General features: G+C 34.1%; 4 protein-coding genes and 1 pseudogene across 4 annotated transcripts; 2 read left to right on the top strand and 3 right to left on the bottom strand.

The window, feature by feature from the left end:
• Nucleotides 1-2,108: 2,108 nt before the first annotated feature.
• On the bottom strand, nucleotides 2,109-3,370 carry LOC111021211 (membrane protein of ER body 2). The gene is made up of 3 exons (XM_022298083.2): nucleotides 3,179-3,370; nucleotides 2,997-3,058; nucleotides 2,109-2,702 (listed from the first exon to the last, which is right to left on the bottom strand). Exons 1-3 carry the CDS (start codon nucleotides 3,318-3,320, stop codon nucleotides 2,337-2,339), a joined length of 570 nt encoding a protein of 189 aa, XP_022153775.2. The 5' UTR covers nucleotides 3,321-3,370; the 3' UTR covers nucleotides 2,109-2,336.
• A 769-nt stretch (nucleotides 3,371-4,139) lies between these two features.
• On the bottom strand, nucleotides 4,140-6,610 carry LOC148208809 (putative disease resistance protein RGA4; annotated as a pseudogene).
• A 7,952-nt stretch (nucleotides 6,611-14,562) lies between these two features.
• LOC111022349 (S-protein homolog 1-like) lies at nucleotides 14,563-15,006 on the top strand. The gene has a single exon (XM_022299517.1). It carries the CDS (start codon nucleotides 14,563-14,565, stop codon nucleotides 15,004-15,006), a length of 444 nt encoding a protein of 147 aa, XP_022155209.1.
• Nucleotides 15,007-16,812: 1,806 nt separating this feature from the next.
• Nucleotides 16,813-17,286, bottom strand: LOC111022369 (S-protein homolog 74). The gene has a single exon (XM_022299535.1). The coding sequence runs from the start codon at nucleotides 17,284-17,286 to the stop codon at nucleotides 16,813-16,815; it is 474 nt and encodes a 157-aa protein (XP_022155227.1).
• Nucleotides 17,287-19,714: 2,428 nt separating this feature from the next.
• LOC111022387 (S-protein homolog 1) lies at nucleotides 19,715-20,179 on the top strand. Its single transcript, XM_022299557.1, has one exon. It carries the CDS (start codon nucleotides 19,715-19,717, stop codon nucleotides 20,177-20,179), a length of 465 nt encoding a protein of 154 aa, XP_022155249.1.
• Nucleotides 20,180-20,765: the final 586 nt, after the last annotated feature.

The following is a 20,765-nucleotide window of genomic DNA, read 5'->3' as shown; positions in this document are numbered from 1 at the left end:
TATGGAAGGAGAGGTGATCATGCGTATATAAGATAGGACAATTATCTCAATTGATATGAGACTTTTGGTTCCAAAAGCAAAGCCGTGAGGGCTATGTCAACTTAGCTATGTTGTTGAATCCTCGAATGCCGAACAAAGAAGTGGTGAGTCTCAAAAGATGTAGTCATGGTGTAATTCGTAGTTGTGCTCCATTAGGTTGTGTTGCACCCTTGAGCCTTGAGGAGATGAGAAACTGAGAGCCGTTTTGGGCATAGTCCTCACGGCTTTGCTTTTAGTTCCCCTTAAAAGACCTCATACTAATGGAGATAATTGTCTTTTCTTATATACCCACGATCATTCTCTTCCCTAGCCAATATGAGACTTTGTTTGCAATTACTTTACAAACCCAACAGAACGTTCTGCGAGTAGACATGGCTATTTCGAAACTCGAGAGAACCAAGGGAAACGAAGACCAAGAGGGGCGAAAAAAGAGAACCATTCCCCTCCCCCAAAATAGGATTTAAAGCCTTGCCAAATGTCGTTTTGGATCCCAAACGGACGCTAATAATCGCAACTGCCGCCTCCACCGCTTCAATCGGTGCATGAGGGATGCGACAACCCACCAGGGGTATTTACGGTTTGGGTTGGGTCGGGTTAGGAGGGATTTTGGAACCAACCCGAATTTTTGGGTGGCCATATATAGGAATTGTCGGGTTTGAATGGGATGGTCAACCCAACCCAACCCAATATCTTCAGGTTGGGTCGGGATTGGTTTTCGGGTTGTGTTTTTTTTTTAATTTTTAATTTTTAATTATCATAGCAGCGACAGAGAGTTAGGATTAAAACTAAATGGGCGATAGAGATTAAGATAGAAACTAAAAGAAGATAATATGAAAACCTTAAATGGAAGCCTAGGATCAAAACTAAATGGACGGTTGACATTGAAGATAAAGATATTATTATTATTATTATTATTATTATATATATATATAATTAAAAAAAATAGACTTATATGTATAAATTCGGGTTGGGTTGGGTTGACCCTACTTTTTAAAGGTTGAACTCGAAACCCAACCCAACCCGATCGAGTTGGGAAAATCACAACCCAACCCGATGCTTCATCTAACCTAACCCAAACGGTTTGGGTTGGGTTCGTCGGATTATTGGGTTTTTTGAACACCCATACCACCCATAAAACAGCAATGGGCACTTGTCCCCTCATCAACGTGACCGTTTGCTATCACACCCCTGACTAGCCATGGCCCCACGTCTTGATATGAAAAAGATCTTTTCGCCACGCGCCATGCAATGCAACCTGGACACGCTCCGATCCACTCCAATGCTTTCAAACCCAGCCATCTATAATAGGATAGTCCGTCTCTGAAAGATGACTAACTGTTGGGGGAGAAATTCGAACAGAACATAGGTCAGATTCCGGGAGCGACAACGAAGCACGGATCACAGGTGATTATCACTATACTTTGTGCAGGCGTACAGGTGCGTCGACACCATAGCTGTACGTGGGAGACGTCGGGAACTGTGACCTGAAAGCTGCAAGCGGCAAGTTTATAGACATGCAGGTGAAGGCACCACCCACTGACTATTGGGAGCGTCCATCCCTCCGTCAGAGCCTCGTACAGCTCGGCACGCCTTTGCATCCACAACTGTCGTCGTTTCTAGTCGGCTATCCACACCTATAAAAGGGAAAGACGACCTCCACCAACACCAAGTAAGTGAAAAACTTCACTGAAATCCCAAGGTGTGTTTACTCCTATTTTTCTTTTACTCCGATTACTGACTTGAACATCAAAGTGTATTAAGCAAGGCACCGCATTGGTGTCGAGTTTTCTGGTTGCGGACTCATTTAATCTTCAGCGAACACACTCATCCGAGGGACACATGAACCTCTAAAAAATTAGCTGTCAACAAGACATATATTTCTTTACGTTCGAATCCCCTTACCTCATGAGAAGTTGTACTAAATAAACTAAAAAAAAACAAGAAACACAAAATAGTTATAAAAACATACTTTTGTTTATATTTCTTTTTCGTTTTTCAAAAACGAAGAAACAATTGAACACATTCCTATTTCTAGTTCTAAAAGAAATAGGAAATAGAAATTGAGAACATTACCAAATAGACCCTCAATTTATAAAGTTACTCATGAAAGAGGATGTAAGCAATTATAAGAAATAAGATAGAGAGTCGCCAAATAAAGTCGGTGGCCTGGGGGAGGGTTTATTCTTTAGTACAACAAGATTGTTCAACATCCGACCTCAAGAAAAGTAATTGATATCTTATACAATACAACTCGGAGAGGGCTACTAATACTCAACTCCGAGTTACTAATACTCAAATCAATCGAGTTCGTTGACAAGTTTTCCAAACAGCGCGCCTGCTAAGTATGACGAGAAGAAGGCCACAGCTCCAAAGCAAACGAAAGAGGCTGTAGTTCTGATGTAGCTGACGATCTGTCGTCTGAGCTTCTGAACGTGTGCTTTCAGAGCAGCAAGCAATGCAGTGCATAAAAGGGAGGCTCCGGCAGTGGCCGCAAGGTTTAGGAATTTTTTATCAGAGTTTGGGAACGTCAAGGCATAAACCAAAGGAGCCACCATACCAAACAATATGAATGATAGCGTAGCCACTACGTAATGGAAATTATAATGCCATGCAGCTCTAAAAATTCCAGTCCTAGGCCTGTGCTCGTTCAGTGTTATTGATACCTGCAAATTACTCATCAATGTAAGGAACAAACAAGTTTATATTCTAACTAATTTTATTTGTTTAAATTTGATTTCGTCCCTCACCCAGGATCGAAACCGAGCATTAGTCAAAATTTAGGGGTAAAAATTCACAAGCTCGAGAGGTAGCAGCAAATGAAACACTTACCTAACCTTCATGGACCATAAAGTGTATTATCCTTTGAAAAATAACTTCTTTGTAGAACTCTATTTCCAACGTACTTAAAGACCACAAGAAAATTTGATGTTATATGAGAAGCAAAAGTAATTACTCACATCGCGTCTGATGATGAAAAATCCTGCAATCAAGCTTGTGAATGCCAAAGCTATTACATGTCCTGCAATTATGAAAAATACGACTTCATACATGTCTCAAAAATTGTGTGCATGAAATTAAAGATGGCCTAAATTTTTAAGAATGAAGAAAGAAAACTTGTTTAAAGGGTTTAATTAATTACCATCAAAGATATTGGCTGCTGTTGCTGAGGTTACAATGACTAAACTTGTGATGGATTCAAATAAACCACCAACCACTATGGATTGTATAATTTCCCAACTTTTAGCTTCATTTCCATATTGTTGGATGGTTTCTGTCACCATTTCGGGTATTGTAACTGCTATACTTTCCAGCTGATGCACTCTGCTTGATCCTTGTAAAAGATTAACAATATTTTTTGTGTCGATCTCAATTCTCACTTGAAAATTATAAATAAACCATAATAAAAACTATATATTAATTATATTTATAGGACTTTTTTTCTTATTTTACCAAGAAAAAAAAGATAAATAACAATACTTTTTTTTCATATATGTCAATTACCGTTAAACTATGCTTCCTTTGACAGATAAAAAGTGTTATAAAGTACTATGTTTGCGATTTAGTTTTTACATTTTAATATTTGTAATGATTTAGTATTTGTAGTGTAATATATAATAATTTAGTTGTGTAATGTGCATTTGACTTTGGTAGCCACCAGGATTCCCTCTTTTCTTCATACGACCTATATTTTTTATACATAGGATCTTGGTAATGTCAAATTCCTGTTAAACATTATGAGGACTTTTCATGATTGTTATAAATTTCAAACTGCATGATTAAATGCATGCATGTTAAAATTAAAGACTAAATCATTTTCTATTTTAAATTAATTAAAAAGATTAATTATTACATACTAAAGTTTGAATCGTTATTTTAGATGAAAATACAAAACCATCGTTTTTTAACCCTTTTTTATTTTTAACAACAATATATATGTGAATCAACTATAGTAAAACCTGTTTTGACTCAAGACGGGATATAATTTTAAGATTGGGGTGAACACATGTTAAGCTCTTTTATCCTTATTTTTTTATTTTCCCTTTCTTACTATTACTTAATTATTTGCTTTTTCACATGTGGAACCAGAAAATCAAATATAGTTATTGTTTGTGAAGAATACCTGTAAAACTTTTATAGTGGATGTGTGCAATCTTAGGCCAATCCTATCGTTCATGCTTGCATCTTCCTTCAAGTTCAGGGCAACCGCGTACGGTGAGCTCTACCAAAGATTTGAGTTGTCGCATTTCCTCCGGTAGTGACTTTAATTTCGGACATTCAGTGATAGACAACGTAGCAAGTGAAGTGATGGTGCCAATCCATTCCGATAGACTCATCAAATTGGAGCATTTCTCTATTATGAGATGTTGAAGCCGTATAGACGAGGACATGGACATGTGTGGGATTGGGATACCCAAAGAAGAAGAACCCAAACTTTGCTGAGATTCCATTTTTAGATCTTTCAGATCCTTAATTTCGCAGAGTCTTACAATCTCAAAATTCCACAATGGACCCATTGCACTCACCACCTCAACACCAACATCACATAAACTAACACTTGCTTGAGTGGAAGCTATCTTGGGCATGGTTAACTTGGGACAGCGCTCGATACGTAGGAATCGAAGCTGAGGAAAAACGGGAAGAGTCTGATCCCCTGCTCTTGATTCCCACCATCCTTCCAAATTATCCATGTTTTCTAAAATTAGACCTTTGAGAGATGGGAAATTAGAGCATGAGCATGGCTCATTCTTGTCTATGAATCTGAGAGATCTCATGTTATCTAAGTACAAATGTTTGAGGGTCCGAAGGTGGCCCAACTGAGGTAGATATTTCACTCTGTCTCAGTTCATTCCGAAGGTGACCCAATTGGGTAATCTTACTCCGCTGTATCCCTCGATGCTCAAGGATTCAACATTTGAATGTGGTTGTAGGCCTTCCAGAACTATTTCATCGCCCTTACCCCCTTCGTCTTCATCGTCATCCCTGCCGCTCAGTTTCCATACGAGTACCAAATCTCGCACACCTTGAATGTCTTTCAGGTTTACTAACCTCACTTCAGATGGAGTGTGCCGAAATTGCTCTAAACCTATGATTGTTAACTTCCATTTGATGATTCTATAAAACCTTGAGCTATCCATTGTCTAATCAAATCATTTATTTTTAAACTCGTCCCTTTGGGAAATAAGGATAAATAGGCAAAACATGGCTTCAAATTTGATGGGAGATGGTTATAGCTTAATTTTAATATGGATGTCATAGGATAATTATTGTCTATACCATTTTGTTGAAGGGCTTCCAAAAGTTCATTCTCCTTAAAGGACATCCACTCTTTTTCTGAAGTTGTAGAGGATAACAAGCGTCCTATCTGTCTTATTACAAGAGGAACACCTCCACATCCCACTAAAATTTCTTTTCCCAACTTTATCAAGTTTGGATTTGCAGGCTCGTTGCCTTCTTTAAATGCCACACTTCTAAACAATGACCATGACTTACTCTCACGTAAGCCTTCTAAAGTTAACAAAGAGGTCATACTTTCGATTTCTGTAGCTACTTTATTATCACGCTTTGTGATCAAAATCTTACTCCCTCTTGCACCACCCATTAACAAATGTTTCAATTCATTCCATTTCTCCCCACTTTCATTCCATACATCATCCATAACTAACATATACTTTTTTCCTCTAATCACTTTTTGAAGCTCTATAAGTAAAGCTTCCATTCCTTTAACATTAGGATTAATAGAGCTTCCTGTTGCCGATTCTATCATTTTTTTCACGATTACTTTAACCTCAAATTGACCAGAAACCCAAATCCATATTCTTGAATCGAAACATTTTGATACATCGTCATCATTGTAGAGAGATTTAGCCAAAGTCGTCTTGCCTATCCCGTCCATTCCAACTATCATAACGAACAAAACATTGTGCATGACATTCATATCCATATCCAACAAAAGGTGCTTCACTTTTTTCTTATCATCATCCCTTCCAATCACCTCCTCTTCATTTGAAAAAGAGCAAGTTTCGTTTCTTTCCATCGTAATTTGGTCAAATGAACCATAATTTTCACGCAAATGAAATTGTTCTTTCTCAGCATCAACAGCATCTAGCCTCTCCCAAATATTCTTCATCTTGCAAGTCATCCTATAATTAAATGAAATTAGGTTAGATCCGGAGAAGAAGATGCGTACCTTTTTTGTATTTTTTTCTCTAGTCGTCGTGAGTTCTCGACGGAGAGCCTCATAGGAGAATTCATCAAGCATATCCTCCACGTCATAAAAAACTTCTTCCAGCTTTTGGAGCCAATTCTGTAGTGCGTGAGTTTTAGTTTGGCACTCCTCTGCATCAACAAGTACATTCTTAATGGCCGAAACAGTGGCGGTGAGTTTGGTAAGATCATCCTCCAGTCCAGGCACCATTCCAACCATTTGGGAAGTTATGGAGCCTAGCTTCATCAAGATATTACCAGCAACATGGACCAGAACTCCTTCAGCCATGGTTTCGGTTTCAGTTTCTGGTGGGGAAATAGAAATGAACCCTCCAAAAGATTGCTTAGGAAATATATGAAGGCTGTAAAAGAAGGCCTTTTTCCACGACTTGCATACAATTCTAGGACAATGATGTGACATATTTTACCCTCTTTCTCCCTTTAATTTGTCCCGAGAAGAATATAATATATACAAGTCAATAACCGAGCTTTCTCAGTTAAATCTGAGCTGTCAATGGTTGCATAGTCTATTATTTTACGTCATTACAATCTCGTTGGATTTTTTTGATACAAAATAAAGTAAATAAATAAAATTAAAGGTTTCACATGTTTTACGTTTTGCGGGGAGTAACCGTCAGAATTTTAGGAACAGTCGAATCAGGATTTTTTGGTAGTAGTTTTTCGTGGCAGCGGCTCGAAATTGTTGGCAGCAGATTGGGGGATCAAAATCATATTATTTAGGATAAATTGTATCTCGATTATTGTGAGTTTTCTATTTCTATTTCTAAGTAATTGTATTAAATTACTTAGAAGTTAGGAGGTTTTGAGACATCTAGAGAATATTTTTTGGGATAATTTATCATAAACAAACTTATTATTACTTTTAGAACAAAAATGAAGGATGAAGAGGTAAATAATAATAAGCTTAGGATGAATTTGAAATATTGAACTCTAAATACATATCTAAAGTAGCTGACGAGAACACAGAGTTGTGGAAAAAGCTCAATTATTGAACTGAAATGAAATGGAGAAGAAAGCGTGGGCTAAGATATGTCACATCATTGTCAAGTGGGGGCTTGCATATTCAAATTGTATAATTAATCTTTGACCAATTCTCCGTTTTTGTTTTTTATATGTCGAGCTGTATAGCACATCAGTGGAAACGAGTCATCCTTTTTACAGTACACGTCCGCGTTTTCTCGATATTTTCTGGCTGACACAGAGATATAAATCGATATTTTTATAGTATTACAAAAAATTTTACAAATTATGAAAAGAACAAACGGACAAAATAGTAATATTGATTATTTTTACCTTATTTAAAAAGAGTAAATGATTTATTTATGTTAATTAAATATGTTTTTACGAAGTTTTAATTTTTATAGCATTTTTAGAAAGATTGATCAAATACATCGACCTTTAAAATCTTGATTCGTATTTCATTTGGAATAACTATCCTAAATAATCTTTAACATAGATTAATAAAGCCTGAGAAAGCATAATATATCCCATTTCCATTTCCCCACCTGAAACTTAAATCATGGCCCAAGCAGTACTCTTCAATGATGATGGGCAGCAACATCATTCCAACAAGAATTAGTAACAAGTCCTTAATTATTTTGGGATCCAATGACTACAGAGGACATAAGGAACCTAATTTTCATCCATGATTGTTATGTTTGCGGAGGAAAATCGTTATGCCAGGTAGAGGATAGGAACACGTGTGGATAAAATCTGAAGTCAGGTCCACCTTAAACCTTCCTAGGTGGAAGACTTAGTCCATTGTTTGCTATATCCTCTTCATGAAAAGTTGATCTACTCCAAGGACCGACATGTCCGATCTGCCATCCGACATAAATAACCGCCGGTCGGAAAGTCTGTAGGATCCCTAACCTATAAATAGAGGACACCATTTTCACATTAGGTATCGAATTTCTCCTCGAACTTACTATTGAATCCGAGTTGTCTTACTGAATTGAGCGTCGTAAAGTTTGCCCTCTTATATAGGTAATTTCCGTGTGTTTCGAGTCAGCAAGTTTCCATGTCCGACCTTGACCAGGTCTGATCTCGATCCATTTTTCAAACATATAACATGTATCTTTTGACAAAGTCAATAGATGGTGTATTTTGCTGTGTATTGTATTGATAAAAATTTAATTATATGATATCTGAATGAGTTTAGAACTCTCACTTCTTTTAATAGAAGAACCATATTTTGTAGGTACTTCTAAACTTTCAAATACTACTACACAAATAAGAATCATAGACAAAGCTTAGCAATGAATCGTGAATGATAAAAATGTAAGAAGTTTGGAGGAATTAATAGCTTCAAACCATAACCACCTATTTAGAAATTAATATCTTATAAATTTCGCTATATCTATAACAATGTTAATTGTTAGTATGGATGTTATATTTTGTGTTGCAAAATATTTGTTTAATGTGATTAATTTTCAACATCTGTTTGATAGTTGTAGAATATGTGAGGACTAAAAACACTATTAAATAATAAAAAAAAAAACTTTTAATCCCTAAGAAGTTAAACAACCATCAAATTGAGAGGTTCCATTACAATATCACTTCACAAATTAAAAATAAAACATTTTTTTGAAAATCCTGATTTTAAAATTTTCAGTATTCCCATATTACCCTTTTCAGTTATCGCTTCGTTATTATATATCAAACATATATCACATATATATCATGAGTATATCTGACAACATTAGTATATCAGAAGTAAATCAATAGTATATTAGAAGTCAATCAGTTCTATATCAGTTGTATATTAGTAAATCATTATTTTACCTGCTTTAACCCTTTGTCTTGTATTTTTTTGATCAATTAGAAATTAGTAGGTATTGGCATGCATGGAAAATGAGAAAAAAAATTGATACTTACTGAAAATGAGAAAGAAAACTTGATAGGAACGTGAATGTGAACGTCAATGGTGATTTTCGAAATTACTGTGAATGAGAAATCATGTAACAACCGAAAAAAAAAATATAAATATATATATTTAAATTATTATTTTTATTTAGTTGTTTTCTTTTATTTTCTCAAAGATAAACCTTTTTGTTTTAGAAATTATTTTAAAAGATAATTTGTTCTTAGAATTTAAAAAAATAAAAAGTAAGAGTTTTATTAAACCTTCATCTTTTTATGTTAATCCTTTTTTAAAAAGGATTTATTAGGGTTTGTTATCAGTGAGGTATATCACAATGATATATTTTATATTAAGTATATCTATAATTGATATACTCAATACATGGTATATCGACTGCTTATATTAATTGATATATTTTATCATTGCTATTTATTCTATGTTATTTGTTGATTGGTGAAAGCATTTTCAAGATGTTGTTAATTGTTTCTAATTTAGAGTATTGTTGTACTTTAACCCTAGAATACCATATTTGATTATCCTATTAAAGTAAAATATAATATATCAAAATATGTCATAGGTATATCAACAAAGTAGATAAAAGATAAATCAGCAGCATATCAAATGTATATCAGATACTCATATCATTAGTATATAAAATGTATATCATACATTTATATTTCAAATATATCAAACATTTATATCAGTAGTATATCACATACATATCCAAGTATACCGGAATATCATATCAATAGTATATTGGAAATATATTACATAGAAACTCACATCAGGTATATTAGAATATCATATCAATAGTATATCAGACGTATATTAGACATATACCGTATTTAATAGGTTTTTTGTTCATCATTGGGATTTTTCTTTGCAATTTAGGGTTCAATTTTTTAGAATTCCAAAAATTTCTTACCGTATTTAATATGTTTTTTGTTCATCTTATTATTCTTTTTATTTTAAATTAATGAAGTGTTTATGTTCTTGATTCTATTATAATATGAAGCATATCAGATGAGTATATCACATTGATATACTACATATAAAATATATTATAGGTACATCAGTGTTATATCTGACATATATCATGACTATATCAGTGATAAATCAATAAATGGTAAATCATATAATCATATAAGAAGTTATATAAGTGATATATCAATTGTATATACCAACAATTTCAGCATGAAGTCACACGTTATATATACCAATAATATGTAATCACATCAGTTGTTCATTTTGAACCAAAACTTCGATCTCAAAGACAACTTTTTTTTGTGTGTAGAACATCATATAATCATATCAGAAGTTTATATATCAATACACATATATCATAGTTATATCCGGAGTATATCACTGATAAATTAGAAGTATATTAAGTACATATCAAATATATATAAGTGGTAAATCAATGATAAATCATATATCAGTACTATATCAAAAATTATATTAGTAGATCAATCAATGATAAATCATATAATCATATAATAGGTTATATCAAACGTAAATCAACTATATATTAGATGTATTTCAAATATATATTAGACATATATCAGAGTTATATCAGTGGTAAATCAAACAATAGTAAATAATATAATCATATAAGAAGTTATATCAGTAGATATCATGATTATATTAGAGTTATACCAGTAGTAAATCAGATACATATGAAGTATATATCACAAATATATCAGTGTTATATCAGTGGTAAATCAATACATGGTAAATCATAGAATTATATAATAAGTTATATGAGTAGATATCATAGTTATTTCAGTCCTATATTAGTTGTATATCAGTGGTAAATTAAAAGTATATCAAGTATATATCAGTGGAAATCAGAGGGAAATAGAATTTCAAACCGGTTGAAAATGGTTGAAAGGGAAGTTACCACAAAATGACATGCATGGAAAATGAGAAAGAAAGGGGTAAGTTACTGTGAAGGAGAAATCGAAGGGGAGGGGAAGGAGATGAATGTGTAATCAATTAGAAATCAGTAAGAAATCATAAGTAAATAGAAACCTAGAGTTCTTTTGGGCTTCCACCAACGGGCCTGTATTTATGGTTTTTTTGGGCTGTAGGGTATATTTGGAATTTACATAGTGGGCCTCCGTTTTTTTACCAAAAAACTGCTATATTTGAAAAACCCAAATCTTGTTGTTATTTTGCTTATTTTCCTAACTTTTTTGCCATATCTCAAGTTGCCCCTTTTATTAACTACTTTCAGTACATATCCAAATTTATAGTGGTCCTATTCTAGCTGTGGTTGTACGGTTGAAGGGATAACCTCAATTGTTTCTATCAATCATTCATCTACGTGGGGAAACATAAAAAATATATAGGTGATTCGAAATGATTTAGGGGACGTGAGAAGAATACAAATCAGGACTCTCTTTCATAATTTTTATATTTCTTGTTTCTCATTTTTCTATAAAAAAAATAAAATTAATTTTGATAATTTTTTCTTGTATTCAGGTCTTTTTTTATTGAAATAAAAGAACATGTTTGGTACCAATTTCTTGATTTTTTTATCGATTTTTTTCTGAAAAATGAAAATTTTATAGGAAAATAATCTTTAATATTAAATATTTGAGAATGATAAAATATGAAAACCTAGATCTAAATAAAGTCGGCCTTTTATCCATCATTTACCGAGTTGTCATCCACTGAGACACCGAACTGGTTGCACAATTTGACCCCATGACTTGATATGTTATTATCCGACTAGCGGTTAAGTTACCATCCACAGGAGATACCAAAATAGTTGCACGATTTAACCATATGACATGACATGTTCTCATCCCACTCACGGTTAAATTGTCATCCACCAGAGACACCAAACTGGTTGTACGATCCGGCCCCATGGCATGACATATTCTCATCTCACTGTTTATTAAGTTGTCATCCACTAGAGATACCGAGTTAATTATACCGTGACATGTTCTCATCTCGTTGGTGGTCATGCAATCCCACCCATAAAAATCTCGTCATTCACCTTCAGGGATCATACCACTTATCTAGCTTGTGTTTGCTTATAATACCTTTTGTCAAATTTTGTCCCGCAGATGGTGTCAATTGTTGACGCAGAAATTTGGCATTTTGGGATTCACTAAATTTGCACCAATATTCGAGAATGAAAATGGGTTCAACAGACCTTCAAAATAGAAGGGTTACATATTGGTGTGGTGCTAGCCACCTACACTCCGATGCTTAAGTTAGAATCAGATTTTTACTTGAAGTACAGCAATAGGTAGGATTTTTGTTGTGTACCTTTATTTTGAGGTTTCTCAATTTATTTATAGATATCAGAACCCTAAGGTTGATAGGATACGCTCTCTTTCTCAAGTAGTTTGGGCTTTAGTGATAGCACCATCGTGGGCCGAAAAATACAAGAGAATGGAAGCCGGCCTGTCATTCGATTTATTGGCGGAGCACGAAAATCACGCATGGGCACTGGTCAGCTGAGATCGAATCCTGGCCAAGACCTGGTCGGTTGGGACCTAGTTGGCCATGACTTTGTTGGGCCTTGGGTATTGTTACTCCTCCGACCTGGTCACGCTTGAGCCTGATTGGACCTTGGAGTACTTGTGATATGTGATGTTGTTTGCCTATTGGATTTAACTTCGTCTTTTCATAACACCAAGAGCAAAAAAATTTTTATTTTTTTTAACTTCTAAATACCATGACAAGATTTATTTTGTTTTTATAATGTAGAAAAAACATTATAAAATGATAATAAAGGCCATACGCAAATGAAAGACTATATTTAGAAAAGTAAAAAGGGAGTAAATCTTAAACGTTTTCTACAAATGAATCATATATAACAGTTGCATCATATTTTTTCTATTAATTAATTCAATTGTTGAGAAGTTAATAATCTTTGACTAATTTATCATATATAATATCTTTATTTACCAATTATAAAAATCCTCATTCATTCAGATTTTCCCTTACGTGCGCTTGGGAAGATTAAGCTACTTCATTCGGCATTCAGCTTATCATCTCTTTGGTGCACTGAAATACTTGTAATACTTGTAACTAAACCCTAAGCTCAACAATTTATTGAAGGCGTGACCGTCAAACGTATTCTTCGATATCTCAAAGATATTCCTACCATCGCACTGTTTATTCAGCTAAGTGGACATCAAACCTATTGAGATGTCGACGAAGTGACTAGTAGAAATAACTTTTTCGGGATAAAACTTTCTCAATGCAAATTTTTTGATCAAGAAGTTCATCAGTATATGTCCACCGAGAGAGCCCCGTGTCGAGAAAAACAAATCAAAGCATCGGGATGGATGGTCGTTGCTGACGTTTCCAAAAGCGTCGGAAAAAGTTTTTCTTTCTCTCTTTTTTAAATACATAATTTACATTTACTTTATTACAACCTATATCTTTAGAAAGGTAGAAATACTAAACAAAATGTGTTCTTAAACATTTATTTTTACATTAAGGTATCTAAGAAGAGTTACATCATAACTAAATAAGTACACAATCTCTTTAATCCTTCAATATATGTGGAGCCTTTAAGTAATCCGGACCACTTTTATCCAACCAAAATGCAATCCAAACCAGTTAAAAAAAAGTTCTTATGGCACCCTCGGCAATCAAATTTCTTAGCTTCAGAACTCCACCAAAACATTTTTTAAACAAGATTTCAACCCATAAAAATGGACCATAATAAACATCAACCAGGAATAATAAATTTCTATATTTCATTTACGGGTGTAATCGGGTCGGGGCAAGGACAAAACATGAAAATCCGAATCGACCTGAATATGTTCGTCTAGACCCGAATCTAGTTGGGTTTGGTTGGGCCATTTTGTGTCGGGTCTTTTCCTTTTTTCCTGCTCTTCTTCTTCCTAAGGTTTGTATATAAAATTCTAAAAGATCTGCCGACCGCAAATATAAAATAGGAAGACGAAACAAAAAACCCAAAATGATGCCAATCGTTTTATTCACTGCGGTTCTTCGATTTAGTTCGCACCCCTAATTTCATTGATGAAATGAAAATATCTTGACCTCATAGATGGTATAAAAGCGAGAGAGAACCAAACAACCAATTCCCGAAAAGATATTGAACATTTAATTAACATTATTCTTAAACCAAGCACTAATTACCTTCGTATATACATCATTTGGGATATTGAGATAACCACGACCTCTCGTTTGCGTGGAGGTTAAGGAGTAAGGTGCGTCAACCGCTTTAGTTTCCCACCATTCATATGGTTAACAATAAATAACACCCTTTCTATATTTAGTTCCCTCCCCTATACATAAAAGGCTTGAGCTTTACAAGTTCCTAACACGCTCAAAGATCATTTTTGTTATGTGCCTGATGTGATTCATAACTTTATCCAAAAAACCAAAAACCAAAACCAAAACAGAGAAACGAGCTGAGCAATATGCATCTTGGCAGATGGCAAATGGTTGTGTTGCTTGTCTCGTCGGCTCTGATGGTGGTGGGGGCACAGCAATTACTGCCAATGGTAGACGTGGAGCCAAAAAGTAGAGATGACAAACGTGTGTGGCGCGTTTATGTGGCCAATGGGTTGAGCAGTGAGATTCTATTTCTACACTGCAAGTCCAAAGACACTGACATTGGGGAGCGCAACTTGGACCTTGGAGCTCAAATCCAGTGGAAATTTCAAGTCAACTTTTGGGGGACGACGTTGTATTGGTGTTTCATGCGAAAGGGTAGCGACTCGGTCTCGTTAGATGTCTTCTGGGTTGAACGTAAGACCTCGTGGCTCCGCCCGAGGTGCGCTCCTCAAACAATGAGTTGTATTTGGATAGCCAAAGATGACGGAATTTACATAAGAAACCTTTCTGAAAATGTGGATGAGGTGATTCATAAATGGAACGAGTGAAACTTAATTAATTATCTCCACTTTGTTGTGTATTGGTTTGTGAAGAATCAGCAATAAATGAAAATTATATTTACATATATAATATTACACTATTTTTCCTCATTTTATCATTCGTCTTTTTTGTTAGAGAAAGAAATTAACATGTCTTTGGGTACCTCTTTCATTTGTAGTATCTTGATCTTCTCCAGATTTTAAAATTGAAAAAAAAAGTAAGTTTTTCCTGAAAATTGATTTTAAACATTATTGTGCCTATTATGAATTTTTAAATAGATGCCCACTAACCCTTGCTTAGTATCCAATTTTGAGGTGTCTCAAAATCCATGCACCATGTGTTGAAATCATAATGCCCTATGTGTCTCAATTTTAGACATTATTAGTGTCATGTAAATCACACCACATGCTTATCCATGGCCTATAAATAAGGTCAATGTGGTGCTCAATCAGAGAGATTTTGTGAGAAATTAGTGGTGAGAATTTGTGAGAAATTAATGAGAAATTTGGTGAGAAATCAAGTTTGAAAATTGGTGGGAAATGTCATTTTGAATTTTAAATTTTCTTTATTATTTGAATTGTTTTGTTTATTTTATTTTCCCGACGTTGCCTCGTTTCGTTCCTCAATTTTACAACAGTACCTTTTTTTTCCGATTGTTTAATTATATTTATCATACATTTTATAAGTAAAAAAGGTGATGACAATCTTTATTTATGTTATTGGAAAACGAAAAATAAGATCCTAAATTTAAGTCTATTTTAATAATGTTTTTCCTTTTGAAGCTAGGAACAAGGAAAAAAAATATGCATATGTTTCACAATAATTGAAAACATAAAAGGGTCTGGAAATTTATTTTTCGTTGAATCTATTGTTTTGAGATCACCAACGTACAAATTTCTAAATAAAACTCAAAACGAGAAACAAGAAAAGCATATGAGTCATTTGTTTCTTCTTCTCATTTCCAAATTTTTTTTTTCAAAACCATAAATAAAAGCATTATTTTATCATTCTAATTCACAAATAAAATTCATAAAAATATAACATTAAAATAATGAATATTTAATTTGAAAAATCACATTTCATATAAAAAATTCTTTTAGATTTAAAATTTGTTGCTCGAGGAACAATGAATGATTAACGTAAACATGTTTTTGTTTCCTTTTTTATAAAAGAATAAAAAATAAAAATGACAAAGAACCAATAAATGACTGGTAATCATTTATTGCTGTCCATTTCATAACATTTCCCTTCCCGATTAATTTCTAGTTTTATTGAGAAATTTAAGCTCCGACCATTAATTATGTTTTTTTTCTGTAAATATGAAACGAGACAGAAAAATAATTGTCAAGTCGCGTATGTTTCTAAAAACTAAAAACAGAAAAAATTGAGAACATTATTAGATGGATACTTCATAAGCGATTGGGTCCTTATTACATGTTTTCAATTGTTGTGAAACATATGCATGACTTTTCTTCCTTGCTTAAAAACTTAATCATTTTTCAGATAGTAACTTCAAATTTTTTTTCTATTTAAAAATTTGGAGAAAATAAACTAGAAATAGGTACCAAAAATATGGCAATTTCTTTGTTAAGAATAAAAATAATAAAAAATAATAATTATCGTTTTGGTTTCTCTCTATTACACATGACAAAAAACAGCTATACAAGAATATGTGGAGCTCGACATGTCTGGAAGCACAGGAGAACATTCGCCATGTTGCAAAAAAGAAAAGGGCCGATCAAAGTAAGAAATAATAATTTTCATTTATTGCTTTATTCATAAACCAGTACGATAAAGATCATGGATAATTAGTTTCACTCGTTCCACTTATGAATCAACTCATCAACATTTTGAGTAAGATTTCTAATGTAAATTCCGTCATCTTTGACTATCCAAATACAAGTTAATGTCTCATCGCCACCGCACCTTTCTCGGAGCCATGAACTACGTTTTTCAACCCAGAAGACATCAAACGACGCTTTGGCCCCTGACTTTGAAGCGAAGCACCAAAACAGCGTCGTACCCCAAAAGTTTGGCTCAAAGTGCCATCCGATATTAGCTCCAAGGTCTAAGAAGTGGCCCCCAATATTAGTGTCTTTGGACTTGCAGCTCACATAGCAAATATCACCGCTCAGCCCATTCGCCACATGAATCAGGAATCTGGTAGAAGAGTGGTCCACGTGTTGCACCTCCACCACCGGATATAATTGCTTTTGATCCGCCGCCGCCGCCACCACCAGAGCCGACCAGACAAGCAACACAATCACATGCCTTCCTGTCGGATCCATGCCTCTCATTTCTCTGTCTTGTTTTTTGGACAAATAATAAATAGATGGGAGACACTGCTACTAAATTTAGCAATTGGTGATAATATTAGTTAACAATGTGAGTTTTAGTTTTGAGAAGAATGTGGGGATGGTTTGATTAATAAAGCCGGTTGACACGCACTTCTTAACCTCCACCGCAAACGAGAGAGTGGCAAAAACAACCCAGATTTGGAATAAAGTGGTTACTTAAGACTTTGTCACGCATATAATGGACATCGATATCAATATGTTCGGTGCATACTAGTTAGTGATTAGGTTGGATTGTTAGTTCGCAAACTATCGCACCAAATTAATTTCTTGAAGAAGTTGGCGAACCCAAATGATTTTAGGGGAAACAATAGACCAGACCTTGATATTCTAACCTAGTGTTGGATGGAACAATAGCATTTTGTTTCTAATTTATTGTTTGTACGTAGCAATAGACTTGCTGTAATGATCTGACTTTTAGACTTAGACTATTGAGACTGTTACTACCTGTATGCTATTTATATTTAAAACTTTTAGAAAAATATTAAATAATAAATTACACTTTCATAAAATAATAAATGTAATTTTATTTGCAAGTCCAAAGAAATCAATATTGGAGAGAGCACAATCATCATGCATGCATCTTGAAACATGATGTGATAATTAATTTGGAAGCTAATGTCTTGAGTCTCTAACATAGTGTATAGTGTATGTTCTATGCACGCACCAAAAATATTGAGATCAATGTACATTATGTCCGTGAACACGTCCTTAATAACCACCTTGTGGTTTGATATATTCTCTCGTAACTGATTGCCTCACCAAAGTTCTTATCCGCTCTTAGTTGAAACATTTTTGCATTCTTCGGATTGTTTTTTCCACCCTCTCGTTTGGCGAGGGTAGCTTTACTTATCAACCATCTCCACATTCCTCTCAATAAACTAAAATTCATATTGTTAAAGTTAATATCCTTTCTAAATTTAGTACTGTCTGATCCCATCTATTTATTATTTGTCCAAAAAGAAAGGACAGAGAAATGAGAGCCATGGATTCGACAGGAAGGCATATGATTGTGTTGGTGGTCGGCTCTGGTGGTGGTGGCTGCGGCTCAACAACAATTATCCCCTGTTGTGGATGTGATAACTAAAGACAAGGATTCTGACGTATGGCACATTCCTATGGTGAATGGGCTGAATCAAATTTTTTTTGTGAGCTGCAAGTCTAAAGACACTGATATTGGGGCCACTTCTTAGACCTTGGAGCAGAAATCGTATGGCACTTTGAGCCAAACACTTGGGGAACGACACTATATTGGTGCTATGCTTCAAAGTCTCGTTTGATGTCTTCTGGACTGAAAGTAAACATCATTGGCTCGCTCGCGGCGGCCACCAAGTAAAAAGTCTTATTTGGATAGTCAAAGATGACAAAATTTACTTAAGAAACCTTGCTTCTAATGTCGATGAGTTGATTCATAAGTGAAATGAATGAACACTTCACTAAACTCATCTTTTATATTGTATCGGTTTATGAATAAAGTAATAAATGAAAATTAAACTTTATTATTTCTTGGAAAAAACTTTGCTCCTTATCCTCACGTCTTTATAATAAGAAGATAAATGTTGACTATTATTTATTTATTTTTTTCATTATTTCATTAGAACTCATAACCTCGTCAGAGTTTTTCTTAGTTTTTTTTGGTAAGTTGTTTTACATTCTTCTCTCCCTACAACTTCTCATCTCCTTCTATTCTCTATTCTTTCTCTCTCTCCAAAATCTCACTAATATTTTGGTCATCTGAAGCTAAAGGTAAAAGGGAAAAATGGTTACGAACAAAAGATTGCAGAAATCTCTATCTAAAATTAGAAGAAAATAAGGTATAGAATGAAACAATAATATAAGACAGAAAAAAGAAAAAAAAACAGTGGAGAAATATTTGTGAAGATGTATGTTTTATTCTGTAAACTAAAAAGAAAAATAGATGAGAAAGAGGAAAAAAAAAGGAGTTTACACTTTCCGGTACTATTTCAAGTTAGGGGAAAAAAATAAAGACAAAGAAAAGAGAAAAGAAGGAGTTGAGAAGTCAAGGGGGAGAGGGAAAAAAAAAAGAGATGAATCATCCAACCAATTTAAGTATAAAAAAATAATTAAAAAAGATTTTGAGAATTTTAACCAAATAATTAAAGAAACACTAAAAGCACTTGTGTTTTTATCACAGGACACGTAGCCCCTTATCCACTCATAGTTTGAACATTTGCGACTCCAAATTTGGGTTGTTTTTTTTGCGGTGGTGCGCATCAGGTGGGTTTAGTTATCAACCGCCGTCTCCACATTCTTCTCAAATTACTAAATCTCTTTCTAAATTTAGTAGTGTGTGGCCTCTATTTATTAGTTGTGGGAAAGGCAAGACAGAGAAATGAGAGCCATGGATCCGACAGGAAGGCATATGATTGTGTTGCTTGTCTGGTCGGCTCTGGTGGTGGCGGCGGCGGGTCAAGACCAATTATCGCCGGTGGTGGATGTGATAAGAAAAGGCAGGCAGTCTAACGTATTCCACCTTCATATGGTGAATGGGCTCGATGAAATTATCTTTGTGCGCTGCAAGTCCAAAGACACTAATATTGGGGACCATTTCTTAGACCTTGGAGCTGAAATCGTGTGGCACTTTGAGGCCAACATTTGGGGAACCACACTGTATTGGTGCTATGCTGCGAAGGCCGGGGCCAAAGTCTCGTTCGATGTCTTCTGGTCTGAAAAAACTCAGTGGCTCGGTGAGAGGTGCGGCGGTCGCGGAGTGTTAAATCTTATTTGGATTGCAAAAGAAGACGGAATTTACTTAAGAAACCTTACTAAGAATGTCGATGAGCTTATTCATAAGTGGAATGAGTGAACGCTTTCACTAAGCCCATCTTTGTTTGTTTTTCTTTTTAAACAAGGAACACCAGAAGGAATAAAAGTTATCAAATATGCATGTGTATTTCTCACAACAATTGAAAACATATATAATAAGGGCCAAAAGACTTATATTGAAGGATGGTTTGATAATTATGTTCTCATTTTTTCTTTCTTATTTCTTGTTAATAGTTTTTGTAAAACATATAAGCTTTTGGAAGTTACGTTCTTTTTTGTTTCTTATCTTTAAGATTTTTTTTATTAATTTTTTATTTGTCTTTTTCTTCCAAAATTTCTATACAATTTTGAAAATATTTTCCAATAAAAATGAGAAACAAAAATCATAAATAGCAGTCAAACGCTCAAGTTTCTTAATGCCCTTTGTTTCTTATTCTCGTTTTTCTTTTAAAAAACATAAATAAATAAAAGCATTGTTTTATCATTTTTGAGAATATATTCTTTTTCAAATCTAAAAATTTAGAGAACAAGAAAAAAAATAAATTAGTACAAAGCTATTTATAAGTGTGTCTTATTATTATTATTTTTTAGTACAACATGTACTTTGGCGTGTTTTTATTTATTAA

This window comes from Momordica charantia (assembly GCF_013281855.1).
Source record: "Momordica charantia cultivar OHB3-1 chromosome 9 unlocalized genomic scaffold, Mcharantia_2.0 BLBB01000009.1, whole genome shotgun sequence".
In the NCBI taxonomy this organism is placed as follows: Eukaryota; Viridiplantae; Streptophyta; class Magnoliopsida; order Cucurbitales; family Cucurbitaceae; genus Momordica; species Momordica charantia.
Note: the sequence above shows the minus strand (reverse complement) of the source record. Positions and strands in the feature narration are given on the sequence as shown.

What these genes read in the sequence shown, in the direction of transcription:
- LOC111021211 (XM_022298083.2), bottom strand. Translation starts at nt 3,320, where the DNA reads ATGGTGACAGAAACCATCCAACAATATGGAAATGAAGCTAAAAGTTGG. An exon ending in AGCAGCCAATATCTTTGATG is followed by an intron (nt 3,059 to 3,178) that starts GTAATTAATTAA and finishes TCATAATTGCAG; the next exon opens with GACATGTAATAGCTTTGGCA. An exon ending in TTTTCATCATCAGACGCGAT is followed by an intron (nt 2,703 to 2,996) that starts GTGAGTAATTAC and finishes AGTAATTTGCAG; the next exon opens with GTATCAATAACACTGAACGA.
- LOC111022349 (XM_022299517.1), top strand. Translation starts at nt 14,563, where the DNA reads ATGGTTGTGTTGCTTGTCTCGTCGGCTCTGATGGTGGTGGGGGCACAG.
- LOC111022369 (XM_022299535.1), bottom strand. Translation starts at nt 17,286, where the DNA reads ATGGATCCGACAGGAAGGCATGTGATTGTGTTGCTTGTCTGGTCGGCT.
- LOC111022387 (XM_022299557.1), top strand. Translation starts at nt 19,715, where the DNA reads ATGGATCCGACAGGAAGGCATATGATTGTGTTGCTTGTCTGGTCGGCT.